General features: G+C 36.0%; 3 protein-coding genes across 7 annotated transcripts in view; 2 read left to right on the top strand and 1 right to left on the bottom strand.

The window, feature by feature from the left end:
- LOC141441220 (uncharacterized) overlaps positions 1-27,282 on the top strand; it is a 215,571-nt gene that overhangs the window by 121,666 nt on the left and 66,623 nt on the right. The gene's annotated exons all lie outside the window — the stretch shown is intronic.
- The window catches only part of LOC141441134 (uncharacterized), a 109,001-nt gene that overhangs the window by 65,414 nt on the left and 16,305 nt on the right, over positions 1-27,282 (top strand). The window lies entirely within an intron of this gene.
- On the bottom strand, positions 2,568-6,725 carry LOC141440983 (uncharacterized). Of its 5 annotated transcripts, none has more exons than XM_074105582.1 (4): positions 6,268-6,722; positions 5,290-5,385; positions 5,016-5,123; positions 2,568-4,133 (listed from the first exon to the last, which is right to left on the bottom strand). In XM_074105582.1, exons 1-4 carry the CDS (start codon positions 6,388-6,390, stop codon positions 4,101-4,103), a joined length of 360 nt encoding a protein of 119 aa, XP_073961683.1. In that variant the 5' UTR covers positions 6,391-6,722; the 3' UTR covers positions 2,568-4,100. The 5 variants fall into 5 exon arrangements, 3 of the variants coding, with proteins under 3 accessions (XP_073961683.1, XP_073961684.1, XP_073961682.1); XM_074105581.1 differs by lacking the exon at positions 2,568-4,133 and adding an exon at positions 4,326-4,713 and having other exon boundaries at positions 6,268-6,725; XR_012452767.1 differs by lacking the exon at positions 2,568-4,133 and adding an exon at positions 5,501-5,570 and having other exon boundaries at positions 4,648-5,123; positions 6,268-6,719.

The following is a 27,282-nucleotide window of genomic DNA, read 5'->3' as shown; positions in this document are numbered from 1 at the left end:
AATTTGGCAAAAAGTTTTTTATCCCAATATTCCCACGGATAGGGATAAAATCTCAAAATCATAACCGCTGGGTCAAGTGTCATGATATTTATTTGGTACTTGTATAGCTGGCCAATTGGACATAACACATAAGCTACTTTTTATCCCGATATTCCCACGAGATAGGGATAAAACCAAATAAATAATTTCTGAGTGTAGAATCATATATTTAGGGCATGGTTGTTGTAATATACGTTAAATGAAACCACGATGTAATTTTAGGGAATTCCCACAGAATTTAATAAAATCCCGGCATTTCAATTCAACTGCTGTATCTAATTATTTACGCGTGCGAAGCCGCGTGGTAAACGCTAGTAAAACATAACTACATAGAACATCCAAATGTTTGACGTCAGGAAAACGTCACGAAATCATGTGAGGAAAATCGTAATTTTGTAACTACATCAATTCTTTGGATTCCAACAACAAATTTATCTGACTTTTATCATTACCACAAATTTTTTAATGTTATTTCAAAACAATAATACTTATTTTTTTGTGGTGAAATAGCGTCAGGTTTTATTTTAATAAGCGGACAACTGAAAAATTGAAAAATGGACAACTTTTTGAGAAATAGTCATATAATAAATTATTAAAGAGAAAAATATTGTCAACCCTAGTAGCTGTCATGTCATAGTCACAACCGAAGTTAGCACAGATTATTTATGAATAGACGGCCTATTTTAACTCTTTTAATTTTAACTTTTTAGACTCTGGCGTTCGAGCGGATATTAGGTAAACATGTAGATACGATCAAGACTTTAATCATGCCACCATGGGAACTTTTCAAAGGAAAAGCTATTACGATTTCCTTATTAATTAATGCGATGTAAACATTACGTTTACTGTGAAATGGTTCCCATTGTGGCTTATGAATTTTAATTTGTAACTTTGACTGTCCTAACTTCTGCGTAGTTTACTCTTGCATTTTAACTTTTATAGGGTTTGCATACCATGAAAAACTAATGTTTTTTTGCCGGAAATCATTAAGTTACAATAATGATTCGTTTGCAAGGGACCATTTAACCCCCTTGCCGTCGCGGGTATTGTAACATTAAAGCCGATGGTCTGTAATGTTTCATCTTATGTGAACATATATTTAGATATATATAGATTAAAAATGAACTTATTTTATTAAATTAAATTATTCTGTATATATAAGACTATTTCATTGTAAAATTATCAATAACAACTTATTATTTACTAAACTACTCAAATAAGATCACTGGCAATACTGACTGACAGTTCGAGGAAGGATTCTGACGTAAATTTGTAGCCATTGTATCCAAAGAGGCGAAAGTGTCCAAAGTAGCAAATGTGACAACAGTATCCAGAGTAGCCAGAGTAGAAAAAGTGACACTTGTAGCAGTGTATCTACAATTTAAGTATAAAAGGGGCACGAAGACGAACGGAAAAAGACTTTGATTTTGCTACGCGTTCGGGAAGGTTCTCCCTGAATTATTGAAGTATCGATTATTTTCGTAATTTTTGTTGGGGGTTTTTAATAATTTCTTGTTAATTAATTATAGTGTATTCTTTTGTGTGAATTTCCTGCTTTGTGTATTTTATCGCCAAAATACGAGTGATTTGATATTCATTGCTGGAGACTACATAGCGATTCGAATTGTTTATTTAATAGTTAAAACGGGGTTTAATGGGATTTTGTGTTTTGTTTGTGAAGTTTTGGGTTTAATATTAATCTTGGGGTAGCGGAGAACCCAACCGGATTTCGGCTCAGTAATAGCCGATTCTTAGGGAATGAGAGCCAGGTCACCTAGCGGTGGTAACGGACAGGCTGGCATTCCCTGGGAACGTTCTTCAATGTAGAGTACGCCTATTGGAGTAAGGGCGGGGTCTTGTATTATACCGGAAGAGACAGACCTATTTTTCTCCCAGGGTTTTGGAGGGTTTGAGATGCCATACCGGTGTCCTAAATTCACCAAGATCTTGTCCGCTTTATCTATTTATTTATTTATTCGCACTCTTATTCTTCGTTACTGGTATTTGTCGACCCAATCCCCTTGATGGATACCAGTAGGCACACGGGTGTTAGGAATTAGGGAGCAGAGTTACCCACTCGACTTAGGTTTAGCTTAGAATAGGCTCTCTCACTGCACTTTGAGAGAGACTCCGCGAGTAATTTAAATGTGGAACCCGGGTTCCTAGTTTGCTGTTTCCGTGTAGTTCAGTTGGTTAGTTCAGAAGTAGGAATAGGATATAGTAGGTTTGGTATTATTATCTCCACTTGGGGAAGGTGGTGGTTGTTATATCTGATTTGGTATTTAATTGTGTTTTTCTTCTCATTAACTATACAGCTACTTAACTATTTGTTTAGGCTGCTTTTAAGTTTGCCTACTACGTACAGAACCTAGCCCTACTCATGGCGACATACTTACATAAATACTGACAATAAATGACAGACTTTTGACGCCCGACGAATGAAAGGTTTCAGCGTTTCGCTTTCATTCAATGTCCTATGTTACAAACGCTAGTAGCTTCAAACAAGTGAGACAAAATAATTCAACAACTCACGACAGAATAATATTTATTTGCTGAAAGTAGAATCTCCTTTGAAGACTGTGGTCGTTCCTGGCAGCGAACCTTGGATTGTATAGTCCTGTTTTGGCTATTTATACCAACTATTTTAATGGTAAAAGGCTTTACCAAATACTTATCTTTCATAAACTAACAATGCAAGTCATTTTGACTAAGACTAAGGCAGATGCAAGTCAGTGGCTGACCGGTACCAGGTGATCCGGAAGTTACTTATTAGTCGATATGATGAACCATTGAAGTTACATCTTCGTACTACTGAAGTTGGCTTTGTTACTGCAGGAGTATTGTGATCACGGGTTTGATCCAGGAACAGCCTCAGGCTATAATTGACTTCCCTTTGAAATGTCCTCTCATATAACATAATGATATGTTTTATTTCCTAACAAGGAAAAGGTAGTATGCTCCTTCAGGGCTAACGCAGAGGAGGCAACATCCAGTTCGGTGACGAAAGCCACTTTCAGGGGCGGGGAGTGGGCCTCTGAACTTTAGCTGCGGTATAAAATACCTCTTCCACACGAACATATCATAGACTATAGACATAATGACCTATAAGAAACTAAACTTTAATAACTTTCTTCATTCAACCTTCTTTTGTCTTTTCTTTATTATTTAGTTAAATTATATAAAAATATTATTAATTGAGCTCTTTTCCCATTATACTAAACGAACTAAAGGGTTACTTCTTCGGACACAACGTAGGTTCCTTATTCTAGACCGCTAGCGATCACTTGGCCAATCTTATGACTTAAACAAGGTAAATCAACTTGAGTTAGGTTTAGGTAATTTTGTAGGTTGAGGACCCATAATAAGGTAATAAAATAATAATATATTAATAAATAAATAGGTAATAAAATATTAGTTCAGTATGTAGGCATCGATATAGGCTTCGGGGTAGGTAGGTAGGTTAGAAATTAATAAAGGTAGGGAGGATTCGTTACAATTTTGGTGCCGTGACGACCAGGATAGTATGTATGTTTTAGTAATTATTACCAACTAGCTTATGCTCGCGACTTCGTCTGCGCGGATCTAGGTTATCGCGCGACGGCGCCCTCTACCGAAATAAAAGGTATCCTATGTTGATCCTTAGGGTTCAAACTATCTATATACTAAATTTCATCAAAATCAGTTCAGTGGTTTCGGCGTGAAAGCGTAACAGACAGACAGACAGAGTTACTTTCGCATTTATAATATTAGTAGGGATAGTAGGGATTACCTACTTCATTTAAATTTATTAGTCTTTATTTTTCCATTACTGTTTCACTGGGTCCTTAAATAATCATTTCTCTGTTAAATCATTTATTAGAATACAATTCATTCATGTTACGTTGCGCGTAGATATGATATAAAGTTGATTTTGCCTTGTTTGGGTCGAGTGTTGTTATAATCTGTTGTCACGTGACAATTGGTTATAGCAACAATTTTGTTGACGTGAAAAAGGAAAGTATAAGTGGGAAATAGGAGCTCATAATAGGTGGTCGTATTCTTCTACAGCAGAAGTAGTTTTCTTATTGGTTGCAGCGCTCCTTGTACATTTTGTTCTGAAAAATAAATCAAAAATTATGTAAACAACTTTCGGTAAAAACAGTGATTGAGTGAGAGGTTGAAGTTAGTGATGTTATAATTAATTAAATAAAGCGTGAAGAAGAATAAGTTAATTACATTAAATATAGTGATCTCTTGAGTGATTAAATAATTTAGTAATTATTTAAGTAGTAGTAGTTTTGATGTAAGTAACTGAGTTGTGTAAAGTCAAGTAAAAATGGTTCGACTCCATGAACACAGCAGACCTAGGAAGTTACAAGCACGTTATATCATTATATTGTTATTAGTGGTCGAAACGTCGAGGTGAATGTTGCTCCTGTGTATAGCATGATGGGTCCTGTTTGTTGTATTTTAAAATTATGGAGTTCATGAAGTTCAATAGTGAGAACTAGAGTTTACTAGAAGTTAGGAGGGAAATAACAAATTAAAAATTAGAGAAGTCAAGTACAACTAGGCCCATCATTTAAGAAATGTAAGAATATTGTCAGACATGTAATAGAAACTAAATAATCTGAAATTGGCGTAGCTTATTATATGATTACAGGTAGTGGGGGCACAAACAAATAAAATTAATGCCTGAAACAAAGAGATGATATTTACAGAGTTCCTTAACTCTAATATAACACATTGAAGTAGTTTGGGTTAGTTAGTTTACTCATTCAATATAGGATTGCATTATAATTTAAATAAATGTCAGTTAAGTGTAAGAATTTATATTGAAATCGTCAAAGGTATAAATAAGATTAATAATAATAGAAAAATAAAAATTCCAATCATGTCATTGACAAATAACAATTAAAATAAGATTGGTTCTCCTTTAGGGTTTGTTATTGTGGTTTGGTTTACTAAATAGTTCATTGAAAATAGCTGACACCAACCGAGGCCACTGGGTTGTGTGGGGACTTCTGTCCAGCCCTGGGCTTCCTCTGGCTGATGTGATGATGAAGATGATGATAATGATGATTGTGAATAGAGCAAGAAGTAGTCTGAGTAACAGAGACAATAGTGATTGTAAGTTAACTAGGGCCGGACTAGTAGGAAAGGTTTTTTCTAAAAATAAAAAATAAATAAAAATTAAATCTGCATATAAATTCCCAATTAAGTGCATAGACTAATTTATAGATAAGGTAGGGTAGGTAGGCTACATATTACCTTAATAAAATGCTGGTCAGCAGTGTTCAATACATCAGCAAGGGCATGTGTTTTAACCACGGGGCAAAAGTCAAGTTTTCCTCGGGCCCAGGTCACCTGAAAAATATTTTAGTAAGATTGTAAATAAATCCATAGACATTGATAATTTTTAATACATAGACAGAAAACTAAGAACATAACGAAGATAATTAGAAAAACATATATACCATACCTATATTATCATTCAAAGGAATATCCTCCTTAGCTTTCCCGAACCCGAGACTAAGGATAGATACTCAGCGCTGAAACAAAGTAAGAAATAAGCATCAAAATCTGGTTCTAGTCTAGTTACATTTAAGAATAAAGTTAAATATAAATATATTTTATATTGAGTAAGTTCCGTGAAAGCCAATTTCTTCTCGGTCAAAAAAAAAAAACAATTTCATTTACTTTAAAATGTTATGGCATTAGGTTAATTTCAAGACTTATTTCAAGTAATAGACACATTGCAAACAAGCATATATATATATCTCAATTAAATATAATTACTAGAAAATGTTCTACCTAGAATGGTTGTAGTGTGATAAAATTTAGGTATGTTAGCAAATTGTACTTGTGCTTTCCTGATAAAATAGTTAAAACAATAACAAAAGGAGAATAGATAGACGATTTGCTTGTGTACTATAGGTATTATCAGGAAATTAAAAGTTAAGTTAGATTGATAGACATCGGCTGATTATTAACTTTGTTTATAGAATGCAGTGGTACAATTACAATCATTTTCCGTCAAAACATAGGTTAGTAACTGATTATTATCATGGTATTTAGTAATGACATTGCCGTAAGCTACATAGTCATCGATGGTATTTAGTATGTTTGAGACAACTCGGTTTCAGATATCATTGTGGCTGAATTATGTACAAAACGAAAACTTATTCCATCAAAATCACGGTTAAAATAATCTAACAACTAAAGTAAAAATAAGTAATAGTAACTTACTCGGATTGAAGCCGATTGTTTATCATTGTAAGGCGTATTTTCGACGGAGTGGTCTTGGTTCTCGGTTGAAATTCGTTCTTGAGTCTTCATGGCGATTATCTCGGTAAAATAATACGTATTCATCCACTTAGATTAACAAAAATAAGTACAAAATAGGCACAATAAACAAACAATGCGCAGACGCCATATCTTTTATAAGAAAAAAAAAAATATATTTTCTTTAGGTTATTGACAGATTACAAATACGTGTTGCCAAAATAAAAATAATTACTCGATATAAGGATGTCCATTCATCGTCACAACTGTGATTATGGTTAGCGGGTTTTGTACGATACATTATAAATTCTTTGCTAGCTGTTAAATATAATAGTTAGGTATTCATATCATATAAATTTTACCATTAAGATTGTTTTAGTGTATGTCAACCGTTTGTTATAGTGTATAACGACCTTTAATATTTTTTAATATTGAGATGACAGCATTGATTAGAAGATGATGGCGGCAGATAGGAAAGAACAGTTTTGTAGTAAAAATATCAAATAAAATAAAAGGACAAAAGTGCCCTAATTATTTATGGTAAACGACCTAAAACAAAGATGAAGCTTAGACGTAAATATATTTAATTTAATATTCCAGTAAAGGGTCTGCCAGATTGCATCGATTTTGTCTATTGTCATTCGTCTCTTTCTAACAAATATACAGATTAGCATTCGTAACAGACATTTAGATATTCGAAAGGAATAAATGCATCGCGTAGTAAAAATAGAACGTAATTATAATAAAATTGTGTAAATACCTATAAATACATTGCAATAATGTTCTTTCTGTCAAGAGAAATAAACTTTCGTAACGGTAAGATATTTAATATTGTCTATGGAGCAGGCAGGCGTAGTACTATGTGAGTTGTCAAAATTGCCAGGGTCAAAAACAATAGTTCATTGATAATTGATAACAGTCATTGTCAATGTCAGTTAATGGTTGACACATTTAGCTGTTCGGAAACTATTATAGCGAAACGCAGCTCCGATTGCGTTTAGCTAGTGCATTCCACACTTGGGGGCACGGGCACGACCGTATGAATTTTATGAAACTAGATAACAATTTTAGTAGAATTACCGTTATTTTCTAGGAAACAATGTACAATTGTAATACACTAATTATTTAGCGTATAAAGTAAAGTAGGGTTAAGATTATGACCGTGATATGTTTTAAAGTTTAATGATAATAGTGTTCATATATCCGAACGCAAATATCAGTCAGTACGTAGCTGTCAAAATTTATACGATGTACGATACGATTTTCGTTGAAAAGCAAAAATAAAATAATAATAATATGAAAGTAATGTGCAGGGTTTACTTAGAGAGTTTAAAAGACTTTTTGAGGACTGTGCGGTGCTTGCGTCATTGTGTGACAACATGTATGTGTGTAAACAACCTCTTTATTGTACAAAAGAATTGTACTTCAACTAACAAATTAGTTTAATAATCGTAGTAGTGTCATGTAAATATTTAGTAAGGCTACGCAGATGGATGAAGCAAAGCACATAATTATATATACACTTAGATAGGGTGAGTATTTCATTACAAAGTATTCTAATTGATTTTATTTATATGTATTTTAATAACCTACACGGGCGGTGGTATAGTCCAATATCTAAGACTTTTTCAAGTTATTGAATGGATCAGCTGTACATTGATATTGTGCAAACTAACCTTCTAGAATAGATAGACTTGAGTGATTTTATTGGCAATATAAGAAAACAAATCTATATAATTAAATTTTACTGTAGTTTGGCAATAATAGATAATGCTTACCTTTCTGATTCCTGTGCTGCTTGTTGTGTATTATGGTATAGGTTAGCAATTTATAGGTTTATGCGATTACTTTCTAATTACATTGTATTTTTGTGAAGTCTACTTTCGTTGTATAATTCAAACTTAGGTATGTATGGTATGATTGCTTAAGTATCTGGGGGGGCATGCAGAGCAGCATTATCAAGTAGGGCAAAACATTTAATTGCATGAACCATTATTCATAGGAAAAGCAAACACTAGGTACATACATGAATTTGCATTACATAACTAGCGTTCCCGGCATAATTTTAACTAAGTCAGGCAACAGTAAATTGAGGTGATGTTTATATGTATTATTATTATAGCCTCTTTATTTCCATTTTGAATCACAGAACATTATCATAAGTGCATGCATTACATATTTAAATTAATTATTATATTAATTATTACACCCATTAATTTAACGACCGGATGGCCAAGTGGAGAGCCTGACTGTGGGGCTTGGGGCCTCGGGTTCGGTCCCCGGCTGGGGTGGGTGTTTCTTTGGGTGATGCGGGTGTTTGTTTTTGGGTATTGGGTGTTCAGTATGTATTGTTTGTTTGTTTGTTTGTACTCTTTATTGTACAGAAAGGAAAAACAAAAAGTTTACATAAATAAAAGTTATGTTAAGTACAGAGGCGGACTTATCCCTGCAGGGATCTGTGCCAGTCAACCTTTGAGTGGTAGAGGAGCCATCAAAAAAACAAGGATCGACAAATAGAGCAAAACATTTGAATAAATATAAATGCATATGTAAACCTCAAATACCTAACTATATACAATAAATATATAACACATATATAACTAAATATAAAATAAAATACTACACAAATTTACATACAATACATAAATAATACAAGTATAAAGGATAATTACTTACTTATAATCAAGGAACTAGTGTGAGCTACATCTTCTTCAATGTCTCCCTGAACGAGTATACGGAGGAAGATTGTCGGACGGTGATCGGAACGATTCCACAACCTAACCGCATGCACAGAAAAGGATTTGGAGTAGATCTTGGATGAGGTAGGAGATGCTAGAAGAAGATTGGCGCTTGACCGCAAACGATGTTGGCTGCCTTCAGCTAAGTAGCTGAATCGCTCAGAAAGATATAAAGGAGCCAAAGGATTAAAAAGAATATTGAAGAGCAATGACAGAATGTGGACGTTTCTGCGGTTGTATTTGTTTGTATGGGGGTGTTTGTCCGTTGCCAGGTATACGTTAGTGCGGGCTTTGCTTGGTTTGGGACTGAGTTGGTGTTGGGGGTCCTATGAAACTTATTTATTTATTACATATATATTTCAGAAATACATAACATTTCATTTCATAATAAATAGCATTCCAAATATAACGATTATTTTATATAAATTATTTAAATTTTATAGTCTATTCAGAAAAAAGAATGGTTTAAGTATATTAATACTAATAATTAAGACAATACATTCTTCAGGTATTTGGTTAAGTTAGAATGGGCACAGACGTTTCTGTTAGAATTAAGTACTCCGATAGAATATTATTACGGTTAATAGATGTGGGTGGAGTCAGTATAGTCAGCTTGAGATTATCCGGATAATGGGGGTTTGTGGAAATGTAGCGGGGAACGCTTGATGCTTGGTGGTGGTTGTTTTGGTACAGTGGGTTTTATAACTTAAGTTTCTTGGGGGCAACAGTAAAATTTATTAATAATTACAAATAAAATGCAAATGGGTTATATATAAAAAATTGTATTCTTGAGCTTAGAAAAAAATATATATATAGGACATGTGTTTTGCTGGAGGACATTTTTATCATTTGAGTTGTTTTTGAAAATCATTCAGTTTTTTTTATAAGTGTATAAAAATATTATTCTTATGTCAGAGTGGCGTGTTAAAGGGGGGACAGAGAGTATGTATAAGGTTGAAATCAGGGGTAGAGGGCTTAGTAATGGTATGAAAGAGCGCAAGAGGAAGGATGTTTCTGAGGGGATTTTAAATGAGATGAATGGAAGAAATAAGGTATCTAGTATGAGTGAGGCTTTGATGTTGGAATTTTATTTAACTTATTAATGTTTGGACTGGAACATTACACTCAACAATGAAAGCCCATGGATGTAGAAGTTAGGAGTAGGCCAAAGAAAAAAAAAATGGCATAATGCAGTTAAATTGCCGCCCATGAAGCTTTCACACTCAACACAACATGATACTAGAACCCTACACGTAGCAATAACGATGCGTGATATTGTATAATCTTTGCTATCATTGAGAATGTAACCCTCAACATGATGAATTTCATGATTACGGGATGACACTAAAATTAAATTGAATAAGAGGGCATTTGTACTCTTGCAAAAGGCTTGGTACATAGAAGTTTAAACCTAACAAATTTTATTTTGAAAAAAAAAAATATACAAAATTATTTTATTGGATATAATCCGAAATAATAGACAATGACACTACATTATTATCATAACAAGCAAAAAACTGGGAGTAAGGTGAATGAGGTTCAGGGACTGGAGAACGTTGCTTTGAAATGGCCTTTAAAGCAATGGTTTTAGGCGTCGACGTTGGGCTTTGTTTTACGGAGGGGCACATTTGCGAAGGGCTTTGATCGTTAGAGGCAGATGCAAGGTCGGGTCACTAGCTCATGTGTATGAAACCAAGGGGACTCATTTTCCCTCGCTGAGACAATAGTTCCTCGTGAAACCCTTTCATCGCCATTTCTGGTAACTAAGATCTAGTCATTTGTTCCTTTAGTAATTTTATTCTTGGTTGATTTTATACGAATTATATACAATATGACGTTACGTTATTGTTGCAACATACTCCAAGCTTAGAGTGATGTAATCGAGGAGGGAAGGTTAGGTTGCCCTGCTGGAATTGGTTTTTAAAGCAATGGTTTTAGGCGTCGACGTTTGGCATTGTCTTTAGAAGGGACACATTGGTAATCGACTTTCGTCGACAGAGGCAGATGCAAGATGGGGTCCATTGCTCGTGTGTGTACCACTAGGGTCGGGGTGAGCCTAGCACAACTCACTTTTCCTTTTGAGGCAAGAGTCACTCGTGAAACCCTTTCAGCGTCATTTCTGGCATGTGTGTGAGGCTTGATCATTTGCTCCTTGACTAATGTCACTTTTATGATTGGTTTAAATACACACCACACAAAAGTTTTGCCTGGAAGAAGGAAGGAGAGGCAATCATAGAAGGGACAAATGTTAATAAGTTTAATAAAGTCGATATTTTATTTTCAAATTCTACTCCAGCTAGATACATGTCCGCTTTTGTAGAATTTGGGGGGCAAATTGTAACATTAAAACCGATGGTCTGTAATGTTCCATCTTATGTGAACATATATTTAGATATATATAGATTAAAAATGAACTTATTTTATTAAATTAAATTATTTTATATACTATTGAGACTATTTCATTGTAAAATTATCAATAACAACTTATTATTTACTAAACTACTCAAATAAGATCACTGGCAATACTGACTGACAGTTCGAGGAAGGATTCTGACGTAAATTTGTAGCCATTGTATCCAAAGAGGCGAAAGTGTCCAAAGTAGCAAATGTGACAACAGTATCCAGAGTAGCCAGAGTAGAAAAAGTGACACTTGTAGCAGATGTATCTACAATTTAAGTATAAAAGGGGCACGAAGACGAACGGAAAAAGACTTTGATTTTGCTACGCGTTCGGGAAGGTTCTCCCTGAATTATTGAAGTATCGATTATTTTCGTAATTTTTGTTGGGGGTTTTTAATAATTTCTTGTTAATTAATTATAGTGTATTATTTTGTGTAAATTTCCTGCTTTGTGTATTTTATCGCCAAAATACGAGTGATTTGATATTCATTGCTGGAGACTACATAGCGATTCGAATTGTTTATTTAATAGTTAAAACGGGGTTTAATGGGATTTTGTGTTTTGTTTGTGAAGTTTTGGGTTTAATATTAATCTTGGGGTAGCGGAGAACCCAACCGGATTTCGGCTCAGTAATAGCCGATTCTTAGGGAATGAGAGCCAGGTCACCTAGCGGTGGTAACGGACAGGCTGGCATTCCCTGGGAACGTTCTTCAATGTAGAGTACGCCTATTGGAGTAAGGGCGGGGTCTTGTATTATACCGGAAGAGACAGACCTAGTTTTCTCCCAGGGTTTTGGAGGGTTTGAGATGCCATACCGGTGTCCTAAATTCACCAAGATCTTGTCCGCTTTATCTATTTATTTATTTATTCGCACTCTTATTCTTCGTTACTGGTATTTGTCGACCCAATCCCCTTGATGGATACCAGTAGGCACACGGGTGTTAGGAATTAGGGAGCAGAGTTACCCACTCGACTTAGGTTTAGCTTAGAATAGGCTCTCTCACTGCACTTTGAGAGAGACTCCGCGAGTAATTTAAATGTGGAACCCGGGTTCCTAGTTTGCTGCTTTCGTGTAGATCAGTTGGTTAGTTTAGAAGTAGGAATAGGATATAGTAGGTTTGGTATTATTATCTCCACTTGGGGAAGGTGGTGGTTGTTTTATCTGATTTGGTATTTAATTGTGTTTTTCTTCGCATTAACTATACAGCTACTTAACTATTTGCTTAGGCTGCTTTTAAGTTTGCCTACTACGTACAGAACCTAGCCATACTCATGGCGACATACTTACATAAATACTGACTATAAATGACAGACTTTTGACGCCCGACGAATGAAAGGTTTCAGCGTTTCGCTTTCATTCAATGTCCTATGTTACAAACGCTAGTAGCTTCAAACAAGTGAGACAAAATAATTCAACAACTCACGACAGAATAATATTTATTTGCTGAAAGTAGAATCTCCTTTGAAGACTGTGGTCGTTCCTGGCAGCGAACCTTGGATTGTATAGTCCTGTTTTGGCTATTTATACCAACTATTTTAATGGTAAAAGGCTTTACCAAATACTTATCTTTCATAACTAACAATGCAAGTCATTTTGACTAAGACTAAGGCAGATGCAAGTCAGTGGCTGACCGGTACCAGGTGATCCGGAAGTTACTTATTAGTCGATATGATGAACCATTGAAGTTACATCTACGTACTACTGAAGTTGGCTTTGTTACTGCAGGAGTATTGTGATCACGGGTTTGATCCAGGAACAGCCTCAGGCTATAATTGACTTCCCTTTGAAATGTCCTCTCATATAACATAATGATATGTTTTATTTCCTAACAAGGAAAAGGTAGTATGCTCCTTCAGGGCTAACGCAGAGGAGGCAACATCCAGTTCGGTGACGAAAGCCACTTTCAGGGGCGGGGAGTGGGCCTCTGAACTTTAGCTGCGGTATAAAATACCTCTTCCACACGAACATATCATAGACTATAGACATAATGACCTATAAGAAACTAAACTTTAATAACTTTCTTCATTCAACCTTCTTTTGTCTTTTCTTTATTATTTAGTTAAATTATATAATAATATTAATAGTAGAGCTCTTTTCCCATTATACTAAACGAACTAAAGGGTTACTTCTTCGGACACAACGTAGGTTCCTTATTCTAGACCGCTAGCGATCACTTGGCCAATCTTATGACTTAAACAAGGTAAATCAACTTGAGTTAGGTTTAGGTAATTTTGTAGGTTGAGGACCCATAATAAGGTAATAAAATAATATATATTATAAATAAATAGGTAATAAAATATTAGTTCAGTATGTAGGCATCGATATAGGCTTCGGGTAGGTAGGTAGGTTAGAAATTAATAAAGGTAGGGAGGATTCGTTACAGTATTTTTGTAACACCCAGTATATGAGTGGGATTTTTAAGCCACCACGAGAAGAGCAGCCATGTCATCAACAATCGCTTTATGGTGCACACAGCTATCCCGATTGTGGTTATACAATTGCAGGATAAATAAAAGAGCTAGCTGAGGTTACTTGATAATGACTCTCGTTTATCAACAGAACTGATTGCAGTCTGACCTAGGCAGGTTATTATACTTATTCGTTCACGTCTAAATTATCATTATCGTTTCCTCTTATTCGATGATGCAAACGCAGCAGTAAATTAACAATCTGCTTCATAGTGTGGTACTATGGCACGTGTGTTTCGATACCGAATAGTACTCCTCCATCTGAGATAATGCCCATCGCGGAGTCTCATTACGAAACGTAAGTAGGTATATTTAGATATAACCAACGGAACGGTGCTATTTATCTCCGTGTTAGAAAGTCTCTAGGACGTAATTAATATGGAGATGAAAGGTTATTATTTCGATAACAGTGCAGCGAGCCACTTTAGAGGTGTTTTCACGGTCCTCCAGCATTATCAGAGAAAGTCTCCTGAGGAATGCGTAGCCGAAAGGAATTCTCGGGTTGTTGGAAATATTCGGAATTGGGGCATCACGCGCGACGCCTTCGCATCGTGAGGATTGTAATTAGAAAAAACTGGCCAAGAGCGAGTCGGACTCGCACACTGAGGGTCCCGTACAAATTTGTTGGTATCTATGAATAACTAATGTTAGCAGATCCATGCTCCTAAACAAGATGTACCTACGCAGTGTGGTGTCATTTTAGATTGGTTACATATTTAGACAAATTGACAAATAAAAAACAGGCTTTTCATATTGATCGTGCTATAAAAGCTCCCTTCATAGACTAGGTACTAAATTTCAAGTTTCTAGGACAACAGGGAGTACTCTTATAGGTTTTGATCCTCCGTCATTTTTTATGGAGTCTTTTTTTTAGTAAAAAATAAATAAATAAATATCATGGGACACTTGACACCAATTGACCTAGTCCCAAACTAAGCAAAGCTTGTACTATGGACACTAGGCAACGGATAAACATACTTATATAGATGAATACATACTTAAATAAATATTAAACACCCAAGACCCGAGAACAAACATTCGTATTATTCATACAAATATCTGCCCCGGCCGGGATTCGAACCCGGGACCTCAAGCTTCTTTAAGTTCTCTAACCACTTGGCCATCCGGTCGTCCAATGTGAAAGTGCCTTGTATCTTTTGAATGCGATGACCTCGAAGTTTGATTTTTTATTGCTCCCAGAGGGTATTTGATATTAGTTTCAGCTTATTGCGAAAAATAGTCTTCACAGACGGATACGGACGGCAAAATGGTCCTATCAAGGGTTTTGTTATTGCTTAATTTGGTAAGGAACCATTTCAAATTAAGTAATTATTTTCGTGCTAATGGAAACCCCGAAAAATGCAGAGGTTTATTAAGCTTAAGAACCTAGGTCAGACCACGGTTTTTTTTCTTCAAATATGTAATTAATTTAAGTTTAGGATGAAAACATACAACTGAATTGATACTCACCTTATTTAAAGTCGGTTAAAAAACAAAAACTCTCCCAGTGTCCATAAATAATATACGAACAACTTTGCCATTTAAAAGTATTTTCATTACGAGGGCTCAGCTCAGATGAACGCGCAGTAATTACAAACGAAGTCACGAAATTACTGGAAATGCGTGCGTAGTTTTTGCAACTCGCGCGCCGTACATGCAGGCTCGCGCATGCGCCGCGCAGCTTTGTAACGCAAGCATGCTGTTAATTACGCGAATAATCAGCAGACTGTCTCCTCGAGTGATGAAATGTGAAGAAAAAATCGACATTGCGTAACTCACCAGTTAAACCTTTTCTTTACTTAAGTTACGCTCATTTTCCGAATTCTACTTACCTGTGCGATAATCAGTGACGTAACAATTGTCATAGCATAAACGGGTTGCTGCAATCAGATCAATTAAGCCCTAAGAGTGAGAGTGCTGATCTCATATCTTACAATACAACGGTTATCCAAGTTGTGTCACCATCGCAGCACGCACGACAAAGCACAAATTGAACAAAGTACCAACCTATCCTACATCATTTTCAATCTACGTAGCTTGTCATTAGAAGATTAGTGATATTACGTATTATCCATTACCGGCATCATATAACAGTTATGAGAAGGTTCACGATGCCTCAGGGCTATGATTTAAAAGATAAACATTTTTTACTTGTGTCGAGTTTAAAACGTTTAATTACGTTTTCAGAAGTAAAAATCAAAGCAGCAAATCAATGGGCCCTTTTGACTTAATTTCAGTAGTTACCAAGGGGTAATCTCTTTGTGTGTATATACGGAAGGCCATATATACACACAAAGTTTAGCCTCTTTAATGATAAGAAAAACTTCACATAAATACATATAGCATAACAAAAGAAAGAAAAGAAAATACATTTATTTACAACACAACACAAGACACAACAATATAATACCTAATAGGTACAAAAAGACAACACGAAGATATGTGTCATTGCGGTTGTGAATCGGACACTAGCTCATCATAATGCTGAAGCGTATAGTGCCTAAGAAATCATCAACATAGCATCCTCTTAACACAAAACCGATTTAACCGATTAAATAACACAAGTTTAATTAAAACAGTGTATAAATCATTATTCGTATATCGTTATCGAGCTCATGGCGTATTCCCCGAAGTTTCGGAGATTTTTATCCATGCGCAATTATTTTGAATAATGTAATACTCGATTACATAAAAACAACGGTCTGCATAATTTTCATTCCTTTCGCGTGGCTGCGATAAATTTCAGGTCCACTCGGAGGCCAATGGGCGCTATTGAATGTAACAAGAATTCTTGTTCCCTTTATTTATTGATATTAATAAATTCTCTTGCATTATGATGCCCTGCGTGCTCCCTCTTATATAGGTAGGTACATACCAACAAAGGCATTATTCAATACTAGTTTATGATGGCGGGAATCCGTAGAACTCGGTTACTTCGATAGTGAATGTAAACTGAAGAATGGCCTGTTAACTGATCCAGAGCCGGTCTTTTGTTTATTTCCAATCTCGATTTCGTCTCGTTACTTATTAAAAAAGTGAAAGTGATCCCTTTGACCGAAGCAAGATTTATGCGTCTCGTTAGCCGGCGTGAATTATCATTATCATTCATATGGGAGATAGGTCGAAACAAATGACGTCAGTTCCTCGCGAGATGGAGTTATCTGCCGTACCTACCTAATTTACAATGACGCAGTGCGTGTTTGAATCATGTTGCATTTATGCCATGAGAAAATAAATCTTCCGCGGGTGCTGTGCCGTGACGGAACGTTGTTCTTATTATTACTGTCACGCAATTACTGTATTAGTTGGAGTTAGTATATAGCTATGTAATAGAATAGTATAAAACAACCCATTTCTGAGCTTAGAACAATCCGCGCATGATTTCCTCAATTGCAGGTTGTAACTTCATAATAACAGTATGATAAAGTTATAATTATAAACTTAAAACTAACTAACTTACTCAATTGCTTTGATTACTACATATTTTATATTTGTCATTATATCGTTTTCGTAACTATGAAATGAAACTTATACTACTAAATTTTACCGGCGTTAATACACTCAAGTAATAGAGGTATGCTACCGGAAAACTGTTCTTTGAAAAGACATCAAAAGCCCGTAAAAAGCGTTAGTAGAATAACGATTATCCTTCATTAGTATCTATTGCACATACGACTGGACTGTCATATGATATTAGCATAATATTATATTGATATTCTAATAATGTCCATTGGGAGAGTCTTACACGTGCTCGAAATTCTATTAAACATGCGTTTCAATACTCTCAATTCGCTTCTTATAGCGTAGAGGGCAACATGCTAGGTTTTTTTTTATAGTAAGAAAGCAATTGGGTATATAGCTGTTACTTTTTTTTTTTTTTTTTAATCTTTATTTATTATGGAACTTTGATCAAACGATAATGAACATGTCAGTTCCCAAAGGCCTTAACTATAAAAACACCACAACAGCTATTTTTGATTTAAATGAGTAACAACTCGTGCCAAGAGGGACTGCTATGTCCTCCAAACCATACCACCGGATCCCCTGCCACAGGGTGGCAAACCTGCGCACGGATTCTTTTACACAGAACTCGGAACCAATGTCAACCACAAATCTGTCTACTTACTTATCTAAAAATCCGTATACAAATCTAGCAGCCTGCGACCAAGGCTCCGACAATATGGCTTGGAAAATACCAACATTTAAGACATTGACATTCCAAATTGAGTAAAACATATTCCTCTTGGCTCGAGTCCTTACACACTCCATTAATAGGTGGAAAACATCTTCAACCACATCGCACTCAACACAATTTGGAGACTCTGCCTTTCTCATTAAATGCGCAAACTTATTTAAAGGAACATGACCAGATCGAAGTCTATGCGCACAAATAACTTTTGCTCTGGAGAGACTAACAGAATCAAACCAAGGTACATGAGGAGGCTCAGACTGCATTGTCCTATACCAAATACCCTTGAACTGAGACCGGCTGTCGAAATGCTCTTTCCAGAGGTCATGACATTTGTTCTTATAACGCAAAATTACCTCAGAAAATTCAGGAGCAATCACGATCTCTGTTCCTTCACTAACAGCAGACGCGGCTAGTCGATCAGCTTCCTCGTTGCCTACTAAGCCAATATGTGAAGGGATCCACTGAATTTTTAAACACTTGCCAGAATTTTGGAAGGAATAAATCAGTTCCAAAATTCTGTAAGCCGTAGAAGAACAACGTTTCCCCGATGTACAACGAGCTATATGTTGAATCGCACTTTTGCTGTCGGTTAAAATCACTATGTTATGATAACCTAATACATGAACAAACGACAAGGCCTCATAAATAGCACAAAGCTCTGCAGACATAATTGATAACCCGTGAGAGATTTTAAATTGTGCCTTTTTATTACAAATAGGATCAAAAAATGCTACTCCTAACTTATCACCACACTTTGATCCATCAGTAAATATTTTATGAAAACTGGAATACTTTCTTTCCAGCTCTAAGATTACCTCCAGACGAAGAACGTGACGATTGTATTCACGTTTAGCCCCTGAATACATTCTAGATTACTAAACAAAACATCACTTACCTGGAATTTTGACACCCACATATCTAACTTAAACATAGGTAATGGACATGACGAGGAAATATGCTCATCAGAAACCTCTACAAACACATCAGCTAGCAATGGTTTCCTCCTGCCATTCCAATATCCGCTTTGGCAAACATTGCTCAACTCACGGATCATGTCAACTGTAACATTATTTGAATAGGTCAAAGCTTTTAAACAAAATCTAAACGCAAGGTAACGACTTCTGACATACAAAGGTGCTATACACAGTTCACTTTCCATGACGTGAATAGGCGTAGACCTTATGAACCCTCCAATCACCCTTAGAGCCTGGTTTTGAATTTTCTCAAGCTTATACATATGCGTCTTAGCACTGTTATTATACAAATAACAAGCGTAATCCATCCTACTACGAATCAACGAAATGTATAATCTACGAAGGTGCTTAGGATGAACACCCAAGAAGCACCAGCTAAAGTTTTCAGGATGTTAAGAAATCTTTGAGTTTTTTCAACAACATAACCTATATGTTTTCCCCAACGCAACGACCTATCTAGCCACATTCCTAAATACTTGACTGTGATATCAGAGCAAATTGACTACCGCAAATTTCAAGACTTACATGCTGAACCTTATGACCTTTGCTAAATACGCAGAATTTTGACTTACTGGCTGAAACGTCTAACCCTAAACTATCTAACACATCTACCATTGTGCACAATGAATTTTGCATACTACCAACACTATCTTGCAAAGACTTTGACCTAATATACAAAACAAAATCATCCGCATATTGTGAAATATGAACTTTATCTATCTTATGACAAATTTGATATGTAGCAATATTAAATAAAAGAGGAGAAAGAGGGTCTCCTTGGGCCAAACCTCTATCAGTCCATCGAATAATGGAAAAGTCAGTATTTTGGTCTCGTAAAATGAGATGTCTTTCACTCAAGAAAGTCCATAAATACTTACAAAAATTTGCACCAACTCCCAAATAATCTAAAATGTTTACAACTTTCCTACCGACACATTATTATATGCTCCTTCGATGTCCAAAAAACATGCGAGGGTGGACATATTCATTGAAAAACCGATTTGTGCATAAGAAATAAGGCGAGCTAAACAATCCACACACGATTGGCCTCTTCTAAAGCCTACCATATCTTTGGAAAAAACCTCATTCTTCTCCATAAACCACTCTAAACGTTTCCCCAGCATGGAATGGAAAATTTTGCACACACAGGACATTAAAGAAATGGGCCTTAGTTTTGCCAACTGATCTTGCATATGACTAGACTTTGGAATAGGTATGACCTGAATATCCCGCCATTGCTTAGGCACAACACCGGACATGAAGATTAGATTATACAACTTGAGCAAAAATAATTTGGCAGCAGATGGCAAATTGAAAATCACTTCATACGTTATCCCATCAACACCTGGCGCAGAATTTTTCTTTTTTAAACAACTATTAAATTCCTCTAAAGAAAATTCAATCTCGAGAAAAGGATTGTCTGAGCAAAACATAGGTGTTTCGGATTGCACATAGTCAGGCGTAAGAGAGCGCAATAATTTCAGCTGACTTTCTTTTGACGCAATAATACCAGACCGAGAATAGCCTTTCATCCATTTCATTTGATTCCACATATCCGACGCAGTTGTAGTTTCACCAATACTTTGACAAAACTTCTGCCAACTCTGGGATTTGGCATTTCGAATAATACGCTGCGCCTCAGCAACCTTTTTCTGCATAAAACTCAAATTATCGGGAGTCGGGTTTCGCCTGAATCGACCCAACGCAAGCCGCCTTTCTGCAACAACCTTGGAAAGCAAGGGACTCCAGTATCTCTTGGGCTTAAAATCGCGCGTAGGGTTTGTACAAATTTTAACCATAGGAACATTTTTGGTTAACGCTTCCTTAACACGAGCTTCAAAAATGTCATATAATATCTGAACATCATTATGCACAAAAGAGAAATCATCCTTAAAAGACTCCTTTAAACAGTCTCGATAGCCTGACCAATCTGCGCCTTTAAAATTCATTCTTTGTACAAAATGAGGGTCATCCTTGTAATTTAAGCTTAATTTAATAAGAAGATGATCACTACCCAAATGCTCATTAGACACATCCAACTAAAATCTACAGCAATGTCCGAAGTGCAAAAGCTGACATCAGGAGAGCTTTCTCGAAGTGAACCATCCACAAATTTAACCCTCGTCGGTTTTCCATTATTAAGGGAAACAAAACCATGCTCGAGCGCCGAATCAAATAACTGATTACCTCTTGAGTCACACTTATAAGACCAATTGGAATGATGAGCATTAAAGTCACCCGCGACTAAAGATTTCTCAGAAAACAAAGAGAACAATGAATCCCAATCTTGCTGCGACGTCCGCACTGAGGAAGGACAGTATAGAGATACAATATACTTTAAGAAGGCACAATTTAAAATTTTAACACAAATAATTTCAATACCAGTGTTGTTCAAAGCAATGTGAGATAACTGAGCTTTTACAGAATCATGTACAATGATAGCCACTCCGCCATACGAATCTAGTCTATCTTTTCTGAATATATTGTATGAGCCAATTCGAAGAACTAAACTATTATCTAACCAAGTCTCGCTAATCACCGCAATGTGAACTTTTTCTCTGTTTAAAAAAAGTTCAAGCTCAGTTATCTTAGGCCTAATACTTTGCGAGTTCCACTGTACTATATTCAAGTAGGATTTCAGATTATACCTAGCCATTGATGTTAGTAAAGAAAATCTTAACTAACTCAAAATCCATAAAAAACTTCTTACAAATTTCAAAAATTCTTCAATAATAAACTTACATAGACACTTAAGCTTCTCCTGCCAGTTCTCATTAGACATCAAAATATCCTTTAATCTTTCAAAAAACCTCTCAAAACAACTTCCCTCTCCTCTTACCCCTCTACTCCTCTTGCCCTTCTTCTGACTTTGATCTTCAGTGAAGACATTTTGTGGCTGCTCAGAAACAGGATCTTCGTCCTCATTCTCTACTGGAACTCTTTTGGCATCTTTCTCTTTCGTATTTCGTGTTGACTATCAACCCCTGTTCTAACTTGACTCTTTGGCTTCTTAACCACAGGAGGACTTATGACGCACTCAGACTCATAATCAACGTTCACCAGCTTGGTCAGAACGGCATCCCTATATGATTTGCCAGCTCTCGTCTTTCCAGCAGACGTAACAGTAAGTCATCTTGTGAAGGTTGAGTCAATTTTGTTGACGTAACAAGCTCTTTTTTATTTTCTTGCATATATAACCATAATGCTTTTTTTATAAAACACAACCTTCAGATGCCATTATTCCTTTTATCTTCTTTTCTCTAAAAAGACTGGGCTTATTTATCGCTTTATTAGAGGTTATCCGTGATGCGCTTAGCCCGCGGGGACAATGTAATTTCCTGAAATGTGGTAATAGACACTCATGTGCTATTTATTACCAATTCAATTTTCAATTCGATTAGCTTGAAACATGGATCAACAAACACACTTTCGCATTAGTTGTATGAACGCGAAAGTGGAATTAATATTCACTGGATACCTAGTGTAATCGTAAAGAAAGATTTATCTTTACGTTTCATGAAGCAAATTACATTGAATTTGTGGCTTGATTTCTCGTACTATGCTCAAATACGGCTTCACTGAGTTACAACTTATTAGGTTTAAATAGTAATTACACATTACGTTTCTAATTAAATGATTAGGTAAGTAGGACGATCCGTTTGCCGCTGACGAACAGTCTCATAAGTCTTCCGATAATTTAAGTACTGTTATGCATCATTTGCCTGAGGTGACTGGCGTGGCGCACATTAGCTGAAACATTTGCCAATTAAGCGGCGAGATGGACAGGATAACGGCGGCGTATCTAGAAAGTCATCAGCTAATGGGTAATGGCCCTAACGGCGGTCACTGAGTCGTGACGCGTCATTCCACTGAGAGGTTAATTCGGTTATTAAAATATTATTGAATAGGTTCTCTGCGGGTCAAGTGGCGGTCGAGGCACTGATTACGTCGCTTAGGATCGTTTGTTAAATAATATCGACAAATTTGATTACCGTCCGGAAGTTATTTGGTAATTGTAATGTGCTTTTCACACTCCAAATTAAGCTTTGTATTTAATAAAACAAATTTAAAACTAATCCCAAAATAGAAGAATATTACTTATAAAAGGAATATTTGTAAAATTCCCATAACCTAATAAAACAAATATTCTCAGAACCAAATTTGTATTGAACTCTATCAACAAATCAAATCAATGTCAAGCAAAACACAATATCTGATGGCCAGTATAATGAGGTTTCAACAGTATTTTTTCATCAAGTTAGCAAGAAACAATTTTTTTTATATATTGTCAACCAAGCACAATCTAAATCGTCGTAAATATTAAAGTTACCCTGACCCGCCCAATCGACGCTTGAGTTTGACGGCCGGATGACACGCACGGTGCATGCATAATTATTGTTAAAAATAAAGTTGTGTTAAATACTTGTGATAGATATCATTTAAAAATATTGTAAATCTGTTTTAAAAAAATACCTCGTTGAGTTTCTTGCCGGATTCTTCACAACAGAGGTTTTTCCGAACCGGTGGTAGATTTTTTTGGCTTTTCTGGTAGTGCTCGTTATAGCCTAAATTGAATAAAGATTATGACTTTGAATTTTATTTATATCAATCAACCCGTAATGGGATAACAGCAACCACCTATATCACATTTATATATAAAAAATCTAACATGTGAATTAGGTACCTAACAGAAGATTAATCTGATTTCAATATCAACAGCTTGCCATTGATCTCGTACGGTCAAGGACTTTAATTCATGTGCTACCATGGAACCTTTTCACAGTGCACGTCATAGTGACATCGCATTAATTATCAAGGAAAATCGTAATGACTTTGCCTTTGAAAAGTTCCATGGTGGCTCACTAATTAAAGTCCTTGACTGTATACCTACTTATCTCACTGTTCCGAGAGCATACAGTCATTTATTTACATCTGAATTTGTTGTAAACAAAGCGGTTTTCATTTTTTTCATTCTGCTAGTAAAAACTTGTCGTGTCCCTGTTTTCTAAGCCATGAGCAATTACGTAAATTCGTCATCGCAATAATTTCGTAATCTTAATTATAAATGTACCAAAAAAAGAAATGTTTTGTTTGCTGAGATTGTAGAATAGATACGTATCAAACCGTATTCTTTTACAATAAGATTTCACCGAAATTATAAGATTGTTAGTTGCGGCGAGCGTGCGTCCACGTCCTTTTATATCTGCTATCATAATATTATATCATTTATTTGGACTAAATCATCAAACAAATACTGCCTTTACTTTAAACTCAGCATGGGACCTTTCTCCCTCAAGAATAAACACATATTTCATTAAGAATCAAGGTTTGGTCAAGGTTCCACACCTTACTACTTAATCCGAAACTGATTTATATCCAATAATATTATCATCACATTCCTAAACTTCATGGTTATAGTCTTTTATTTACCACTAGTTACTATAATACTCATCACAAATTCAAATCGAACGGCACCGTAGCTAGGCGCATTCCATGCATAAACAAAACAATAGATATATTAGTATATATTAATAATTTGGTCGGGGCAAGATACCTACGTCTTATTCGCCTTTTGTGTATTCATGAGCTAATTAAGCCATACAAAGTTATTCTATCGTCATAACCATCGGTCAACGTCGATAGACCATTCTAAAGTGGCGTGCTAGAGTCTGTACGCTCGTGACTTAACTCCTGAAATGGGCATATTTGTGTGGCCGCGAGCGTACTCAGCCTGTTGGTTGTACAATTGCCTTATAGCACTAAGTAATAAAGCTTTGTTTCTCACGTATCTTGACCTTGCCGGTGTGTATGAGTGTAAACAATCGATGGCGGTGCACCGCGGCGGCTGCGACCCGCCGCGCATGGCTAATGCACGCACCTCGCGGCATAACGATGAGGGATCGTGCTTCTAAGCTCATCCACTGTCAAAGTTTTACCAGAACGTGGCTTCTGGCTTGGCTGGGCTTATTACGTAATATATAATCCTCAAGTTGTTCTCGGTGATAGAAGGTTGTGGTGTGGATTCACATTGCCGAACCAAATAAGCATACAACCAGTTGTAAAAGACTAAGTTTATTTTTGGAGCTTGTGCTAGCTGCCTTCAAATATAGTTCACTTTAAGGGCCTATTTCCTTCAGAATTACATAAAGGTGATTTCAGTTGCAGCAGTACTAGCTTTAGACATTGAGCCTTCTACACTTTACAATTATAAAATGTAACTTCCAAAAATCCTTCCCGCAACCACACGTTTTTTGAGAAAAGTCATAAACATAATTTTACCGCTTGGTTGTGCCGTAGGTAATCACTGAATGGTCTGGAAATGAATGACGACAACTTCATTAACTTGAAATGTGCAAAAACAAATTGCTCCCTGATATCTCCAAGTGGATCATTTAGTTAATGATAACTTATAAATGCAGGTAGTGGACTTATCTAAATTACGGTTGAGAAGGTAATGTACCCGAATATTTATGCCGACAAAGAAATGTTAACGAAAAAACATGTTATCACGCTGTTTTTAAAAGAGGGCGATTACTAAAACAAAGATTGCTTAGAGGACTGTGGGACGAACAACGGTACTTCTGCATAAACCAAAGCAAACAATAGAGATTAACAATCTGCGAAAGGAGTGTATTAAGATGGCACGCCCCGCCTATTGTGGATCTATCAAGAATCTCGTCCTCTTAAGAACTTAAGTAAAAGTAGCACCTTGACATTGATTGAAAACTTGTGCTTAATATCAGGAATCAATCTTCATTTACTCAAACAAAGGATCCTTGGAAATGTACATCATAATGAGGTTAATGGAACAGGTATCCTAAGACAGGCGCGCTATTATTAATGACTTTGTTAGATTAAAGATCATGATGTGGCTAACATTACGATAGAGAAGTATGATTAAAGTTATCTATCAGAATATGTTATTCTTAATCAACTTTAATATTATTGAAATATTTGATGTAAACCTACTCGTAACAATGGATCGGTCGCAAAATACGGGGTATCGCGTGCTAGGAGCGCGTAGCAGTCACGCACACCTCTCGAGCTGGGGCCATTCATGCAATACTTAGATGTAGAATACAAAATTGGATAATAACGTAAATAGCTCAAACTTCAACTTTAAAAAAAAACTGGCCTACCGACCTATTTCTGAACTCCTGTCTACCTCATAAAACATGCCAGCCCTAAATCTATCTATCTAGCACCTTTGAACGAACAATTCTTGTATTATATATATAATCTCGGAAACGGCTCCAACGATTTCGATGAAATTTTGTATGCAGGGGTTTTCGGGGGGATGACAAATCGCTCTACTCGTAGCTTTGTCTTATTCTGGGATAACGCTTATTATCGAGTTTTAGCTCGTGAAGCTCAGTCGCCCAGGTACTAATTATTTATGTAGAGAATAATCTATTGCTAAACAGCAAAATAATACAAAGTTCATGTTTCTAGAGTTCATTTCCCTTGAAATTTCTCGTGCTGCCGTTTCCTAACCGTCGTGACAGCCACGGTGTTTCACAGTGCGATTCCATTATGTTTTACAACTATTTAACTATTTTGAAACTTGAGTTTAAGTGCCACTTGCTAAATTCCCATTTTCCACGGCTTTTTACGGATCTACTGGAAGATTACTTTGAGAATAGCTCAATACCGGTATGATTTTCATGTTCAGTTTCATTAAGAGACAATAAATTACCTGATCACCATTATTGTCAAGCAAAAATGACACGTGCTGGACGTACCCGTGTAAAATCGTGACCTCAAAACGTAGTAAAAATCATACGATATTTTATTGGTCAGCGATTTAGTTTACTTAGGAAATTGAAGTGTCGAATACTTCATCTGCAAATTTGCATTAAAATCCTATTGTTGATTCAGCACGTAACGTTAGCAAGCTACACTTGACTGGTTTGGATATGACACATGTTTGAGTACATGAATGTGAGTAAAGAATAGACGTGCAGAGAATGTTAAATTGCGGCGCTAGCAAAAACATCCACGGCGAATTTATCGAGACTTCGGATGTAAACCGTATCGAAGTGTTAAGGTTGACTAAGCCAAGATATCATAACTGTCGCCCCTCTTCTTTTGAATTTCATCTTTTTGATGCTCGTTAGTTCTTGTTGTTGCTAAGAATCATGTTACATTTTGCAAAACATAGTTGAACATTTTCAAAATGAGGTCATTGGTATCTCAATTAGTTGTA

Source organism: Choristoneura fumiferana, chromosome 23, assembly GCF_025370935.1.
Source record: "Choristoneura fumiferana chromosome 23, NRCan_CFum_1, whole genome shotgun sequence".
Classification (NCBI taxonomy): domain Eukaryota; kingdom Metazoa; phylum Arthropoda; class Insecta; order Lepidoptera; family Tortricidae; genus Choristoneura; species Choristoneura fumiferana.
Note: the sequence above shows the minus strand (reverse complement) of the source record. Positions and strands in the feature narration are given on the sequence as shown.